The 17,780-nt window shown below is 43.4% G+C and overlaps 1 protein-coding gene across 1 annotated transcript in view; it reads left to right on the forward strand.

Moving 5' to 3' along the window:
• The window catches only part of LOC140479625 (pappalysin-2-like), a 409,230-nt gene that overhangs the window by 311,611 nt on the left and 79,839 nt on the right, over positions 1–17,780 (forward strand). The window contains exon 20 of the mRNA XM_072573508.1: positions 7,156–7,227. Within this exon, the coding sequence (XP_072429609.1) occupies positions 7,156–7,227 (72 nt within the window). The remainder of the gene's footprint in view (positions 1–7,155; positions 7,228–17,780) is intronic.

The raw sequence follows: 17,780 nt of genomic DNA on the forward strand, positions 1-17,780 counted from the left end.
GTCAAGAGAGTGGAGCTGGAAAAGCACAGCAGGTCAGGCAGCATTGGAGGAGCGGGAAAATTGACGTTTCAGACAAAAGCCCTTCATCAGGAATGATACTTAATTAAATAGCAAAGCCAGCATTTCAGCTTTGCTATTTCATTCTCCGTACAGCCCACAGCTTTCTGACAACTATCCCTCAACTTTCTCTGCACCTCTCTTCCTCCAACTTCTAGTAAAAAAAAATGCTTGCCTGGCAAGAGGTTACTGTGCTGAAAACTCCATCATTGCTGTTACCCCCTCTCTTTTTGCTCTCTTGCTCCTGCTCCCTCTGGCACAGCATGATCAGTTTCTTTTGTCTCTCTGAAGATGGTTGTATGGGAGATACCACCAGGATTGGGAAGGTTTGCCAACCCTTCAGGAACACCCTATAGTCTCCAGGAATCCAGGCAATTGATTTCCAGGGTGCTGCTGCAAAAAATGCAGGAGTCAAATCAATGGACAGATGAACGGAAGAGTTGGGAGCGAGATTAGGCTATTCGGCCCCTCAGGCTCACTCCATCGTTCAGTAAAATCATGGCTGATCTGATAAATGTACATTCCTGCCCAGCCGCACCCCACCATTGCTTGTCAAGAAGCTTCTGGAAAAAATTGTGTTTTTATTTGTTCACGTTATTTGAAAACTCTGGTTTATTAACCAGGAGAGTATTGAAAATGGGAGATCAGACGGTAAAATCTCTAGGGCTGCAATCGACCAGAACAAAGAACCACAGGCCTGTGATGAAATGATATTGACAGCTGCACTCTGGGACTTGTTTGGGGTCGGATTCTGAAAGGCAAAGTAGCTGACTGTACGGCCCCTGTGTAACTGTATCTTTCGCAGCCCAGCGTTGAGGAAATGGCTGCTTTCTGTAGCTTGGTAGGGCCCTGACACTTGGAATGTCAAAGAAGTGCAATATAAATTACAGCAACACCAGGCTATAAATCACAGTTATGAGGGCCAATTTTGTACAGGACCCTGCAAGGGAATTCCTGGCCCACCTGGATAGAGCTTTTTTGCTGTAAAAGTAAGTGGCGTTTGCTGCACTTTTCATGGTCCCTCACAAAATAAAAGCTAAACAATCTAATGCAGTGCTACAAACACAGCTACAGAACTGTGGTTGCTGAGGATCTGGACAAGGCCATACATTGCTGGAGAAACTTAGCATCATCTATGGAGAGAAAGTTCAGAGACCCGTCTTCAAAACTGTGATGCGTTTTTCCTTTCGGTGTGCTTTACTCAGCCGGTGGTCGGTTTCTCCTGCACCACCTCCAACCTCAACACCAGTTGGCTTCGGCTTCTCTGGTCCAGAGAGAACAAAGGTTTGGCCTATCGATTGCTGGCACTCTCCTGACTCTGAAACATGATCATTGTCTCCGGGAAGGATGGAGATACAGCTGGCAGGTCTCACTGAGGGTCAGTCTTAAAGCACTTTGGGATGAGACACTGCAGAATGGATGGCACCCTTGAATCCTTACCTGAACAGGACTGCAACATCAGCAAAGGAGACGAAAATTGCATCAATTAAAAACCAAGTGGGGTTGTGTGGACTGAGGTGATTCCAATCGCTCCTGCTCAGCAACCTGGGATAGTGCTTCCTTCAGTTCACATCCCGGGTCTTGTATGGCCATCACCGAGCAGGGTAACCCTAAATGCACCAAGGCAGTAACGAGCACAACAAGATATAGCTGTGCATTGCTGTAGCTTAAATATTTATGAAGCTGCATCAGCTGAGACGGAGTTAAAGCATACTCTCCAGGCTGATGCTCCAGTACATTCCTGACTGCTGTATTGTCTTTGTTGGTATCTTTCAAATTAGACAGTAAAACTGAGGTCCCATTTGTCGGCAGAAATAAATACCTTGAAGAAAGGACATGTCTCCCTAAGCTTTGCTCCTCAACCGTCAATATTATGGGAACAGCCAAATAGTGGTAATGTGTCCCGACTCAACATCTAGAGACCTGGGCTCATCCTGTGGGGACATGGGTTCAAATCCCAGCACCAACAACTGATGGAAATTAATCTTATTTGACATGTGAATAAATCCGGAATAAAAAGGCTAGTCTCAGTGATGGTGATTGTGAACCCACGTGAAAACCCATCTGGTTCATGAGTGCCCTTTGTGCCATCCCTACCTGGTCTTGCCAACATGTATCTCCTGACACTGAGCAACGTGGTTAATCCTGAACCCTCCTAGCACTCAGTTGTACTAAACTGCTGCAGAAAATTAGAAAAGGAATCTTGGGCCATCCAGCCATCATTGAGACACTAGAAACAATAACAAAGATCCCAGCTACAACGTCCTCATTCCTGAATCTGGGCACTTAGTCTCAAATTGGGAGAACTGCAACAAGCTAGTGAACTAGTCTGACTAAAGCTGACATTCCAGACATAGTCCTGGGTATGTGTTATCTCCCAGTATGCTTAGCAGAGGGGTTCCTTTAACATTGACTGCAGTCTCCAGAGGGTCCGGTTAAATGGGGGTGAGCAAACTGATTGGCTGGCAGTGGACAGGTAGGTGACAATGAATCCGTGCACCTCCATGCATGTTGAACACCACTTGGAAGAAATACTGAGCGTGGCGAAAGCATGATGGAAACTGGCTGGAAGACCTCAAAGTCCATTAACAAATATAACTCCGTAATGCTGCTACGGACTGAACTGCTGAGTCCTGAAGCACATTTCTGCCAGACCAGGTTAATCCTCAACAAATAGTGAGGGAGCCACAAAGAGGGAAGGACTACATGACCTCATCCTCACCAATTTACCTGTTGTAACAATCACTGCCTATGACAGTATTGGTATAAGTGACCATTGCTCAGTCCTTGGTGGATAGAAGATAACCACTATGATGGTGGCTGAGTGGTTAGCACTGCTACCTCACAGCATCAGGTATCAGAGTTTGATTCCTCCCTCGGGCCACTGTCTGTGTGGAGTTTGCACAGTGTATGTGTTGGTTTCCTCTAGGTGCTCCAGTTTCCTCCCACAGACCAAAGACGTTCAGTTTATGTGGATTGGCCATGCTAAATTACCCGTTGTGTCCAGAGATGCGCTGGCTACGTGGATTGGCCATGGAAAATGCAGGGATACAGATATAAGGTCGGGGAGTGAGTCTGGGTGGTCTGCTCTTTGGAGGGGTGTGGGGACTCAACGGGCCGAATGGTCTGCTTCCACATTGGAGCTCAGTGCTGCCATACCGTGGGATAGGTTCAGAACCGATCCAGCAAATCAAACTGGGCGTCCATGCTGCGATCCATTAGCAGCAGTAGAATTACATTTGACAATAACCTGCAACCCTCATGATTTCATATATTCCCCACACTGCTGCTATTATCAAGCTAGGAGACGGACTGTGGTTCATTGAGTAAAGTACTAGACATACCTAACAATGAGGTGCCAATCCAGTGAAGCTACAATGCAGGATTACATGCACACTAAATAGCAAAAGGTGTGTGCAATAGACAGAGCTAAGTAATCCCACAACCAATAGATAATATCAAACTCTGTAATCCTGCCACACCCAGTCATGAATGGCAGTGGGTAATAAAACATCTAACCGAGGAGGACACTCCGCAAATATCCTCCTCTTCAATGATGGGGGAGCCCAGCATTGCAAAATGACAAAGTCAAAGGATTTGTAATAATCTTCAGCCGGAAGTACTGAGTAGGTGACCCCTTTCACCCTCTTTCTGTGGTCCTTGTCATCATTGAATGAAATGAATGAGCTGACATCTAAGTTATTTCATGAAACATTTGAAGCCCCTGGATCATGCAAAGGCCATGGGCCCTGACAACATTCTGGCAATGATACTGAAGAGCTGAGCTCCACAGCAAGTCAGGCCCCAAACCAGTGTTAGGAAAATTAGTCAGGTAGGACTATCCATATAAACTTGGACAAATGCAACACACCCAATTCCCACCCCATTAGTCTACTCTCAATCATCAGTAAAATATTGGAAGGTGTCAGTAATAGTGTTATCAAGTAACAGTTACTCAGTGTATCTCAGACTAGTGGCTGTCATTTTGGGTTGAGCTAGGCGACCTCACTATAACCTCGATTCAAACATAGAGACAAAAGAACTGAATGTCAGAGGTGAGGTGAGAGGGACTGACCTTGAGGTCGAGGCAGTATTTGACTGGGTGTGGTATTCAGGAGCTCTAACAAAACCGATCTTAAAAGGAATCTGGGCAGGGAGAAACAAGCCACTGGTTAGAGTATAACCAAGAACAATGGAAGATGTTTGTGGTTGTTAGTGCTCAATTTCAGGCCCAGGACATCACTGCAGTAATTCTTCAGGGTAAAGTCCTAGACCCAACCATCTTCATCTCCTTCCTCAGTGACCTCCTTCCATTAGAATGTCAAAGTGAGCATGTTCACTGATTTCAGCCACCACTTTCCAGATACCAATGCTTGTCCATATCCGTACACTCAAGAACTAGCCAACAGTCATGATAGTTGTTATTAGAGAGGATTCTGAGATACAGGATCTACAGGCAGTTGGAGGGGCAAAGACTCATTTGGGATAGTTAGCATGACTTCATGCGTGGTACATCGTGTCTCACGAATTTCATTGAGGTTTTTTGAAGAAGTGACCAAGAAAGTCGATGAGGGCAGCGTGGTAGACCTTGTCTACAAGGAGAAAGTGAGGACTGCAGATGCTGGGGATCAGATCTTAAAAATGTGTTGCTGGAAAAGCGCAGCAGGTCAGGCAGCATCAAAGGAGAAGGAGAATCGACGTTTTGGGTATAGCTTATGCCTGAAACGTTGATTCTCCTTCTCCTTTGCTGCCTGACCTGCTGCGCTTTTCCAGCAACATATTTTTAAGTTCTTGTCTACATGGACTTTAGCAATGCCTTTGACCAGGTACCGCCTGGTAGGTTGTTGGGTAAGGTTGAATCTCTCAGGATCCAGGGAGAGCTTGCCAACTGAGTACAAAATTGGCTTGACAGTAGAAGACAAAGGATGTTGGTTGAGGGTTGTTTTTCAAACTGTCCTGTGGCCAGTGGTGTGCCACAGGGATGGGGGCTGGGTCAACTTTTATTCGTCATTCAAGTAAATGATTTGGATAAAAATTTTGGAGGAATGGCTGGCAAGTTTGCAGATGACAGTGAGATTGGTGGTATAGTGGATAGTGAAAAATGGTATTTGGGAATGCAGTGAGATCTTGATAAATTGGGCCAGTGGGCTGAGGAATGGCAGGTGGAGTTTAATTTAGATAAATGGGAGATGTTGCATTTTGGGGGTCAAACCAGGGCAGGACTTGCACAGTCAACAGTATGGCCCCAGCGAGTGTTATATAGCAAAGTGATCTAAAGGTATAGGTTTATAGCTCCTTGGAAGTGGAGTCACAGTTATTCAGGGCAGTGAAGAAGGCTTTCAGCATGCTTGCTTTCATTGGTCAGTGCATTGAATATAAGAGTTGGGACATCTTGTTGCAGGTATACAAGACATTGATGAGGGTACATTTAGAGAACTGCATGCAGTTCTGGTCACCCTACTATAGGAAGAATATTATTAAACTAGAAAGAGCACAGAAAAGATTTACTAAAATGCTGCCTGAGCAGGAAGGTTTGAGTTATAAGCAGAGGTTGAATAGGCTGGGACTTTTTTTTTCCCTGAATTGTAAGAGTCTGATGAGTGACCTTTATAGAGATCTATAAAATTATGAGAGCCATAGGTAAGGTAGAGAGCCAACAGCTTTTTCCCATGGTATGGGAGTCTAAAGCTGGAGAGTGGAGACTAAAGGTGAGAGGAGAGAGATACAAAAAGGCCCAGGGGGCAATTTTTTTTTTCACAGTCTGGGACAGGCTGTCAGATGTAGTGGTGGAACCAAGTACAATTTTGTCATTTATCAAACATTTCGACAAGTACATTGATGGGGTAGGTATGGAGGGATATGGGCGAAATGTAGGCAAAAGATATTTGTGAAAACTGGGCGGCGTGGGCAAGTTGGGCCGAAGGGCCAATTTCAAGCTGTGGACCTTGATGGCTGTTTAACAGAGTTGGGCTAGTAAGTAGAAAGTAACATTTGTGCCACCCATGTAACAATATCCCTCTAACATTTTAGTGCTGTTACTATCACTGAGTCCTCCAGGACCAATATCCTGGTGATTAATGTTAACCAGAAAGTTTAACTGGATCACTATATGCATATTGTGGCTATAGAGTAGGCCAGATGCTAGGAACTCTGCGATGGATAACTCTATCTATTGATTCACCAATATGAATATGACCTTCACCATGTATAAGGTACAGGCCAGGAATGTGGTGAAACTCTTCATTTGGCTGCATCCTTACTTGTCTCACAATACTTGGGAAGCTCAGCGCCATCCAGAACCAAGTCATTGTTTGTTTGACACCCGATTCATCACCAATGTACAGTGGCAAATGTAGGATACACTGCAACAACTTGCCATCGTTCCTTAGACAACAATACCTTCCAAAACCACGACCCCGACTGTCTGGAAAAACGAGGGCAGCAGATACATGGAATGCCGCCAGCCTGCAAGTTCGCCTCCAAGCCACTTACCATCCTGACTGGGAAATATATCGTCGCTGGGTGAACATCCTGGAATTCCCTCCCTAAGTGCATTGAGGGCCCATCTACAGCACATGGATTGCAGCATTATAGGAAAGTAGCTCACCACCACCTTCTCGAGGCCAACCAGGGTCAGGCCAACAAACACAGGCCCAGTCAGCAATGCCCCCACACCCTGTGAATGAATGTATAAAAAAGAATAATGGGTTGTTTGCTGCTGGGGCAGAATACCTGGAACAGTTGACGACAGAGGCAGGTAACTTGATAGAGGCTAGTAGCATATGTGAAATGCTCCAATATGTCACTGTTTGATCAAAAGGATCTGTTTGATAGTTCAAAGCACAACATTAGTCTTTTTTTAATGACCGGCAGCATAAAGGAAACACCTTGTCACAGTGGGTTATGTTGTATTGCCTATGCTTCAAAAACAACAGAAACTCACGGTAATTTATAGTTTGTGAAGTGCTTTGGGACATCCTGATGGATCATAAAAGTTGCAACATTAAAGTGAGAGCACTCCTTGTGTATGTAATCAAACAGTTTCTAATTTTCCTCTTCACTCAACTAACGAAGTAACTTGGGTTTGTGTTCTCGCAGGCTATGGTGTGCACAGGAATGCTGCAGTGGTATCCAGACCCTCACTTTATCCACTGCATCCAGTCGTGTGAGGTAAGCCACTAGCTGTTTCCTTAAGTGTTGTGTTGCTCACGTCTCCAGTGGCCCTTTCACAGTCCGCCATTCTTCCTCCAAGGTTCTCTCAAACATGGAGCCCTCGAATACTAGGGAGCATTGCCTCAGAATAAGAGGGAGCAGATTTAGGACTGGGTTGAGGAGGAACTTCTTCACCCAAAGCATTGTGAATCTGTGGAATTCCCTCCTCAGTGAAGCAGCTGAGGTTTTCTCATTAAGTATTTTTAAGGCAAAGATAGATCGATTTTGAACAGTAAAGGGATTAAAGGTTATGGTGAGTGGGCGGGTAAGTGGAGCTGAATCCACAAAATGATCAGCCATGATCTTATTGAATGGGGGGGTGGGGGCAGGCTCGCCTGGCCAAATGGCCTACTCCTGCTCCTTATGTTCTAATCCCCTCTCGACGATTCATTTCCTTATTTGCAACAATATACAAAAAGTGCAGGGGAGAACCCATCAGGAGAATAAAAGCTCCTGGAGTCTCGAGGAAGTCTTGAGTTGAGGTGGGATTGTATTCCAGGATTAGAGATAGGAAGAGCTTCTGTATGAGGAAGTCTATAGCCTTAAAACTTGTCCTTAAACATTTAAACTAAAATGTAATGTTGCATTATAGAACCCATTTGCTGCACACTAAAAAATAGACAGGCAGGGAGGGCAAGGCAATTAAGAACATTTGCCTTAACATCAGTGAATCCGTGTAAACAGGACACTGGGTGATAACATTCACGGCTGTTCTCTTGTGAAATTAATAACAGTGTTTGATTCAAACGTCGAAATGAAATTTGGTCTCAATTAACTTCTCTTTTGAATTATTGTCCTTCACTCTTATCTGTCTAGTTAAGAGCATGCAGTGCTTTTGTTAACATTTTATATAAAGTAGCTGTTTGTAACAGTATAGTGCTCTTGAAGAGCTGATATCCTACTCTCCAGGATTATTAGACCCAGTTAGTTTAACTTATAGGTATGTTGTAACAGTGATGCTATTGCTAAATAAAGGGGATGACTAAAATTAAACTAAACTGTCTGTAAGAGGATTTTTATTTCAGACTACCAAAGAGTATGATCTCCAAATGAACCAAGAGAGACTTACAGGCCGAGTCCACAAGGGATTCCCTGGGCCGTGTCAAATCTGTACTTTATCATGTATAAAGTAAGGATGTTTATGGTTGGCATGGTGGTCATGTCTAACTGTTGTAAAAACCCATCTGGCCTTTAGGGAAGAAAATCTGCCATCCTCACTTGGTCTGGCCTTCATGTAACTCCCGGTTCACGGTCACTTGGCTGACTCCTGACTGTCCTCAGTGTGAGACTACCCCGCTCAATCCAAGAAACAATTAGAGATGGCAGCTAGTGCATGTCCCCATAAAGGAATAAAGTTTTAAAGAAAAATCTGTTACTAGCAGTATGGTGTAGGTAGGTGGTTCAAAGCAGGTTTGAGTTCTGTAGATGAATATGGAGTGGGATGCTCTTAGGTTTGTGGATCTTAAGGATTCCTGAGTTTGTAAGGATATTCTCTGTGCATGTTTTGAGGTGGAGAAGACTAGATGTTTATTCTGGAGTTTGATTTGCTCGTGTGTGAGGATTGGGTGTGAAGTATCCTCAAGTCAAGCCCTTGTTCAGATTTCTCACTGGGTTTCCAAGAAGAGACTTGAGACATTAACTCTGTTTGTCTCAGCACAGCAGCTGCCAGACCTGCTGAGTTTCTCCAGGGATTTTCTGTTTTTACTTCAGATTTTTCACTACTCCGTTCAAGGGTTGATCTGTCTCATTCCATATATCCTCTCTTCGTCCTCATGCGATAAACAAGCCTTTTTATTTAAAAAAATAAGGATTTCAAGAACATCTTGAAAAATACAGTTCAGTGTCACCGTCAATTTGAGTGAAGTTCGTCATCTCGATGACCATTTCTGTTTTGCATTGTATTTTTCCAGTAGAGTTTGACCAGCTGAAACATGCCTTTGTGTTTTTAAGTTGAGAAGTAAATGGCTGCATGTTGGTCCTGAAGCAGCTGAAAATTGCCCCTTTTTAACCAAGCTAACGTATCCTTCATCTTTGCTCTCCCTCATCTTGGTTAGCTCTCCTCTCTGCCCTCACCCTTCCCTTCGCTAAAGCTGCTGAATGGTGCAATGGCCACACGTAGTCCTCTGGTGACTTGCCATAACTGCCTTCACTTTCATGCAGGTATCAACTTAAGTATGCCTGTTGTCAAATAGCATGCTGACATGCAAGCACTTGTTTCTGAGTTGAGTGTGTGTTTCTCTGCCTGTCTAGCTGCAGCAAGAAATCTAATACTTGCAATTTTGCTGTGTTTGTTCATGATGCCATTACTGCCTTCCTGTGGCTAAATAAAGCCCTTTTCATCACACTGGCGTGGGGTATGTTGAGACATTGTTGCTCCTGGCCTCTTATACTTTGTATCTTTTTTTTAAATATATTCTGCTAGTCTCGAAAATCTTCCTGGAAACCTTCGCAAAGCACAGTAATCAGGTTCGCATGTTGCAGTGTGCCAACGTAGCCCCACAGTGAAATGCTGTCAGATTCCAGCAATAATATTTACTGTTACTATTTGTGAAGGTGATGTAGACATGGTGGTGTGGATAAAGGGAAGTTGCACCTTTTTTTTTTGTAGTTTGCCCCCCACCCCCACCTGCCCCCAACACTCATTTTCTCTCTCTCTCACACACACACTCGTGCGCACACACACCCTCAGTCTCACTTCATCCAGGATGAACCTGCCCTATCCTTGCCAACGGTCTACCCTGTGGACAACTCCATTGCAGCCTCGATGCATGAATCTGGTCAGATCTCATCGGCTTTCACATCTCTAAACTATTCCCCTGCAAGAACAACAACTTTGCTTTATATTGCACCCTTAGCAAAACATCCCAAGACGCTTTGCAGGAGCAAGAGTCGATCAAAATTTGACATAGAGCCACATGAGGAAATATTCAGCCAAGTAACTGAAAACTTCCTCAAAGAGGCAGTTTCAGGGGGCTACCTAAAAGAGCAAAGAGAGTTGATGAGACCTACAGAGGGAGCTCCAGAGCTTCGGGCCCCAGTTACTGAAAGCATGGCCACCAATGGTGGAGCGAAGAAACCCAGGGTTGTGTAAGGAAGAGTTAGGAATTAGTAGAGTGCTGTAGGTCTGGAGGTAGCATAAGAGGTGGCATAGGGGCATCTGAAAACAAGGGTTAAAATTTTAATTGGAGAGTTTTCCAGAACAGGAGCTAGTGTAGGTCAATGATCTCATGTGGTAGCTGAACATGATTTGGTGTGAGTAATGATAGAGCAGTGGTGATTTGGAGAGCTCACGGTTCTGGAAGTTGGTAGGTAGCACCCACATCTGTGTTGTGTAGGGTAACAAAACAGGTAGTTTTGGTGATTGCATTAAGCTCCTCCTAGTTGATGTCATATGAACTTGGATGCAGATAAGGCAAAGGGTTCCATTAAGACTAGGATCTTATTGCAGTGAAGACCTGTATTCTTGGCCTTCTCATGCTCTTATTGGTCAATCTGTCTTACTAATGTAAGTTGTGCTGCTTCCCAACATTTTATAAACTGCGTTGTGTTGAAGGCAAGAAGCTAATGTGCATTTTGTGGCAGCACACAACTTCAACTATAAGCTGGTAGCCAATCGCATCCCAGAAAATATAATGTGGTGATCAGCAATGAGGGTTGGAATTTGAGTTAGCAACACCAAACCCATGATAACAAGTGAGACTCCTAGTGGATCCAGGATATTTGCAGTTTCAAAGGTTTTATGCCTTTGAGAACTACTCATACAGGCAATCTAGCAGCTGAATAGTCAAACCACCTGCAAGCAACCTCATGAGAAGATCGACCATAGAGAAGCACCACTTAATGGTAAAGTCATTTTACTTTAGACCTGGTAAGAGAAGTGCAGAAGCAAGTGTGAGTTGGAAGCTAGTGACATCTGCCAGTTCACTTGGGAGGTGAGTTTAACCTTGGAAATGAAAGGCATCAAAGCTCTGAGTATGGTTAAACTTTCCTGTTGCACGAAGAAGAAGGAAAATAAGTGGTGTTGAACAGGTTCAAGAGTTAAAAAGGAGGATTTGCAGTTTCCATTTTGTCTGTGAAAAGACAGGTAGCCTGTATGTTGGAAACCATCTATTTTAACTGCAAAATCATGGAACTGCTGTACCAAACAACCCACCCCCCAACTCCATTAAGCAATACAAAGTTACAGCAATCCCATATTATAGAATGCTGAGTTTTAAAAGGGAAATTGAAACAGCATTGCTAAATTACAGCTTGAACAACCTTTAAAGCAACACCAACACAATATTGCAAAATTAGAAAACAGTATTTAGAAGTTGAAGGAAGAAATGGCAGAAGAAAAAAGGCTGTCTAGCACAATCAGAGATGGGGCAAATAGAACATGGATTAGCTCTGCTTTCTCTCCCAAGATACTGCCAGACCTGTTGAGTTTCACCAGCAGTTCCTGTTTTTTGTTTCAAATCTCCAGCATCCACAGTTCTTTGTTTTGTTTTAGAACACAGGATTGGACCCTTAGCATTGGAGAAAATAGATCTTTATCAGATTCACTTGGAGAAAACTATTCAAGTTATACTTCAGGAAGGATGCAGAAAGAATCATCCAAAGATGCTAATGCATATTAGATAACTAGTGCATTCCTACAGGAAATTGGTGATCCAACTGGCTTGAGTTTGACATAACCTTGTGTTTGATAGAATGTCAGTGGACATTGCATTCATTTTAATCTTGATACAGGGATGTTACTATCTTATCAGATCATTTATCATGTGTGAAGAAACAGAAGTTTCAGTCTGTAAAGATGAAAACATATGGTACAGGTTAACATCTCTTAAGGTTAAAGGTTGAGGAAGTAAAGTCACCATAGTTTTACCAGACCATGGGCTGCTCTGTTGTGACAGAGAGACACTGGTGGTGGTTTAACCTGAGGGTGACCATGCCTCAGGCAAGGGAAGAGGTTGAGAAGGAGAATCCTTCATGGTAACCTCAGCTGGTGCAGGAATTGAACCTGCATTGTTGGTGTCACTCTGCATCACAAACCAGCCATCCAGACAACTGAGCTAAAACTTCAGAAGATTGAAGAGGTTGAACAACACTTGGGTATAAGTTCCTTTGTGAAGAAATACCAAATATTGCTCAGAGGGCTAGAGAAACTAATACATTGTCAGTACAGTGTTATGTTAAAGCAAAATTCTAAACTGTCCATATCTACACACCTCTGAATCATTTAATGTAACAACCCCAGAAGCAAATTGAGGACTTGTCCTGAACTGCCTGGTGATGAAACCAATTAAATGGTATTCCGGCTTGGCTGCCAAGCCTGCACCAAATGGTCTACCCATGACTTAACCTAGCTCAGCAAAGTGGTAGTGAGGTAAGTCCACCCTATTTCTACAGTAGGTAAGAGATTAGCCAAATTCTCTCAAAGTTGAATCTGAACAAAACTTGATGTGAACAGTGCGTTGTGGTAGATACTATTCGATGTCCAGTCAAGACTATGTGCTACCTTAAATGAAAGCAAAATACTGCAGATGCTGGAAATCTGAAATAAATATTGAAAGTGCTGGAGGAAATCTGAAGTGATTGAAGAATATTGCAGGATACCTCTATTCTTCTGAAGGATCAATTTGATGATAGCCTACATTAGGGTCATGTTTCACAAAGTGATTAGCATCATTCGGTTTGTCTAAATCATCAGTTATTGACATTGAGTGTTTTTCTTGTTGAATGGATTCATTTGGTGATCATTAGTCAATGAAGACAATAATTTTGTTCTTGTCTTGGGTTCCTTGCTGACTTTTATGGATGAGAGCTGAGGCTTTATCCCCAACTTTCTCAATGATGTCTAGGTCAAGGACTTACTGAAGTTTCTTTTCTATCTGCTTTCTGATATGAATCAATAGCCATCCCCATTGATTCATGGCTGGGCTCACAACAGGATCTAAATTCAGCATGCACCTAACAGCTTTCAGTTTTCCTATACTAGTAAAGCATGCACTTTGAGAATTTCATTGGTGTGTGTATGAGCTGTGTATGTGACTGCAATCATGCGGAGAATTGTGCTTTGTAGAAACTGTCATGCTTTCAGGAGTGACACAGACTGTAGTGTTCATCTTTGAAAGACAATGACATTTCAAGCAGCTTGAGGATTATCAGTGGTGCTGGAGGACTTTTCATGTTCCTTGGTTTGGAGAGTAGGACTATCTGAAGAGCGGAAGTTTATGTTGGCAGATAATCCTATTCCTGATGAGAACATCAGCTTCTAAGCAGCCAGCGGTCACTGTACTCATGGCTGGTTGGATCCAAAAGACAGCACAATGGTACATTGAGAGTCATCTGCCTCTACATTGCCTTCATTCTCTTGCCCTTTTGCTAACCTATGTATATAGATGGCATGTTTCCTGTTGTATTGGTCTCACTAATTGAATTTGTTGCTGAATGTGACCAACATGTTTGACTTTTCTAGATGTTTTGCTTTATTTGCATGCAGAGGGACATTCTGTCCAGCATGGAGAAACAGCACTGCAGTGGAAACATGGTTTGGACAAGTCACAACTCTGCTAGTGAGACAGCTGTAATAGCTTTGCAGGTGCTTTTCTGGCACGCAAGCGATGAACAACATTCGCTGGAGTTGAACTTGGAGTGTGGTAGTTGCTGTTGGCAGTCTCAACCCTAGTAGATCTGGATTCTGAAAGTGATAGGTATTCTGCTAACTTCAGAAGCTCTGACAGCACTCTGTCTTTCTCACATTGACCAAAGGGGCAACATTTGGGTTTTTTTTTGAGGGTGTGTTTTGATTTCATGATCAACATGTTAACATCGCCAAAGTCATATTTGCTTGCTATCTGCTTCAGACTATTGTTTGCTTTTCATGTGTAATATATGGAACAATATTTTATTGTTCCTGGACGTGAAATAGGTTGTGCATTTTTGGTAAGTCATAGTGTTGTTTTGTTTTGTAGTGCAGGCATAAGCATCTCAAATATAAACTGTAATTTTTCATCTCCATAAAGCCTTTACACTTCCTCCTTTTTGTGACTGCAAAATATACCATCCCACCTATCAAATGTCCCAGCCACTTCTGCAACATGGGAATATAATTGCAGGTCACAACGTAGTCGGTTGGAGCAAAGGTATTTTTAGTCAGCATTATATTGTGACTGGCGTGTGTGTGTGTGTGTGTGTGTGTGTGTGTGTGTGTGTGTGAGAGAGAGAAATATACAAAACACCTTCCCAAAATTCCATATCTGAAAGCACTGTTTCCAATTCCCACCACTATGGTTGCAATTGTTAAACTGTTGGGAAGGACACGCAAGATTCAGTCAGGAGTAGAACTGAGGAAAACAGCAATTCCTTTTCTTCCCTTTTCCCTCCCTTTACTGGCACTTGTGTACTGGAGCCTTAACTGGACAAAAGGTGTTTCTCAGAACACTGTGTCCCTTCATGCCTTTGGCTAACTACAATGTTATCAATCTCAGAGTTGAAATCTTCTGATTTTTGTGAGCGAGGTTTTGCCCACCATGGTGAAGCATTGCTTCCTAACCCTCTCCCGAATGGCCACGCTTTCATGAGGACTAAGTCCCCATTTATGCTTGTCACCATCCCCGCCCCAAATTCCACACCATAGCCTAGCTACTGACCTAAACAACTATCCCCCAATGCTGTTATTATAAAGCAAAGACCAGACAAGGTAATTCCCTCTCTCCCTCTCTCCCTCACTTCCTCACTCACACACACACTTTGTTTTGTCTCTTTTTCTTCATGCACTCCATGTGAGCTGGTCTGATAAGGGCGACCAATTATCCTGTATTCAGTGGGCATTCCCTCATTTTCAGGTGAGGTCCATATCTCCAGGATGTATGGGGAGGGGAGAGTGGAATCTCGAATCTAGGGTCACAGTCTTAGGATTTTTTTATAGAATTCCTACAGTGTAACAACAGGATCGTTTGGCCCAACAAGTCCACACTGACCCTCTGAAGAGTAACCCAACCAGATCCATTGCCCTCTCCCACTACTCTACGTTTTACCCCTGACTAATGCACCTAACCTACACATCCCTGAACACTATGGGCAATTTAGCATGGCCAATTCACCTAACCTGCACATCTTTGGACTGTGGGATGATACCGGAGCACCTAGAGGGAACCCACACAGACACTGGGGGAATGTGCAAATTCCACACAGACAGTCGCCCGTGGCTGGGATCGAACCTGGGCCCCTGGTGCTGTGAGGTAGCAGTGCGAATCACTGAGCCATCCCAAAAGTAAAGATTGGTCATTTAAATCCTAAGGAGCAATTCTTTCACTCGGAGGATGGTGAACCTTTGGAATTCTCTACCCTAGAGGAGCATGGAGACTCAGGCTTTGAGTAGGTTCGGGAGAGAGATCATTAGATCACTGGATATTAATATGTCAGCAAATGGCATTGAGGCAGAATCTCCACAATGATCTGGTTGATAGGTGGGGCAGGCTCAAGGGGCTGAATGGTCTATTCCTTCCTCAGCTCACCCTAGCGAGCTGCAGATCTCTGGTGTCATTGAGCTGTGAACGTTTAGCGTGAACCTTGTAGAAAGTTCAAACATCTGCCAGCCCCCTTGTCCTCTGTGGCCAGGTTTCTGACTCATTCACCTGTCGGTTCAACTTTGCTGTGTTTTTCTTCGGACGTGAGTTGTGCAGTCGCATTCTGGAATGTTCCACCTTCACAACCACAGAACAGGAAGACGTCCACGGTGGGCACTTGATTGACCAGTCAGGTTGTTAGAGTGGTAGGTCAGCACTTGAGAGCGGTCACACAGTCACTATCCAACAATGACATTGCTTTAACATGACCAATCAACCCAACGTTGCTGGTCAAAAGCTGGTGAGTGATGCCCGGTGTTCGGCAGTGTAATGTGATCGTTACTGAACTAAGCAGATTTCAGAAGGGCCTTGGATTTTATTTTATATTGATCTGTACAGAGCAGATGCAAACATTTCATGTCACAGAGTGTCTGCACGGTGATGCTGCAGGGGTCTTGGACAGCTCAGGAGCTCCACCAGGAGAGACAGTGTGGCATTGCATTTGTCAGGAAAATCCACAATGTGGCTAGGTGTGATCCTGTAGCTATCTGTATCTCTGGGATTCGGTTTCTCTGCATCGCTTAAGCCATCTGTGTCTTCCGGGGCCCAGAGCGTATAGCAGAATTTAAAACAGTTGAAATAGATAAATAAGCTGATTAGTTGAAAACTGAAAAGGTGATTCAGGATAAATAGTTCAACAGGTGGAGCGTCAGGTGTATTATTATCGAGTTGTGACCCCAGTGTGGGAACAATATGTCTATCAGGATAAAGAATGCCCTCATGCTGAATACCATGAGCGATAGTAATGCTTGCAACACTTAAATTCTGATTAACACCATTCCACCATTAACATTGTGGTTTTAGTGAAAACTTAGTAGTGGAATTGCCTCCCTCTCTGTCTCTGCTCCTTGAATTCACTCTTTATAGTGCACTTCACCTCTGTAGCTCAATGTCAAAGTTTGCCTCATTAGTGCTTCTGTTAGAAACTTGTGTTAAATGAACATTAAAGGTACTCTATAAATCCAACTGCTTGTATTAACATCATGTTCCTTGATGAACTGAACAGAGAACTGTCTGCTTTGAAGTGGCAAGCCAATTCAAACCTATCTTCACAAAAGTCTAGACTATCCGAGCACCTCTCGCAAGTTTGTACTGCTGCGTTCAGCTATGTTTTCACAGTGGCAATAATGCAGGCACTTTAAGCATGTCTTTTATCATCCTTAACTTTTCAATGTCAAGCAAGAGCATTTTTAAAGAAAAAAAACTTTTGCAATTCCCAGGACTGGTGCCTAAATGGGATTTGCAGATTCCTTTTCAATTGTTGTATGATGCTGATGTTGAAGGCTTCCGGTTCCAATTCTTAATTTGTAATATTCTTGGATCATTATAAAAGCTTTATGCTTCTCCATTGCTATCTTCTCGTACGCAGTCAGGGAGAAACTGTTTGCAAGTGTTGGAGTGCTTTTCAAACGAGTTTGCTTTGAGTCGAACCAAATAAGTTGAATCAAAACTGAAAATGTTGGAAACACGCAGTAGGGCAGACAGAATTTATGGAAAGAGAGAAAAACAGAGTTAGCATTTCAGGTCGATGACCTCTGATTGACTGGAAGATGTCTGTGGCAAACAGCTATGGAGCAAACACAGAGCCAAGGAAAAGGGCTTGGGGGGCGTGGAGAGGAGAGAACAAAGGCATTGGCTTTTGACGGATAAAAGTAATGGGTGAAATAAAAGGATGTTTCAGGGACTGAAGCAGAATTTTGCACAGAAGCATGGAGAAACTATCAAAATGTTTTCATCCCCGATTTCCAGCATCCATGGTATTTTGCTTTTATCTCAAATTTGTCAAGTTTTGTCCACATCACTGAGTATTGTAGCAAAAGAGGAAAAAGTGCATTGGAAATTGCCCAGAGAGGAGTCTCTAGGTAAACTGTAAATTCAGAAGCACTGATGAGATTCCTA

The sequence above is a fragment of the Chiloscyllium punctatum genome, chromosome 7 (genome assembly GCF_047496795.1).
Source record: "Chiloscyllium punctatum isolate Juve2018m chromosome 7, sChiPun1.3, whole genome shotgun sequence".
Classification (NCBI taxonomy): domain Eukaryota; kingdom Metazoa; phylum Chordata; class Chondrichthyes; order Orectolobiformes; family Hemiscylliidae; genus Chiloscyllium; species Chiloscyllium punctatum.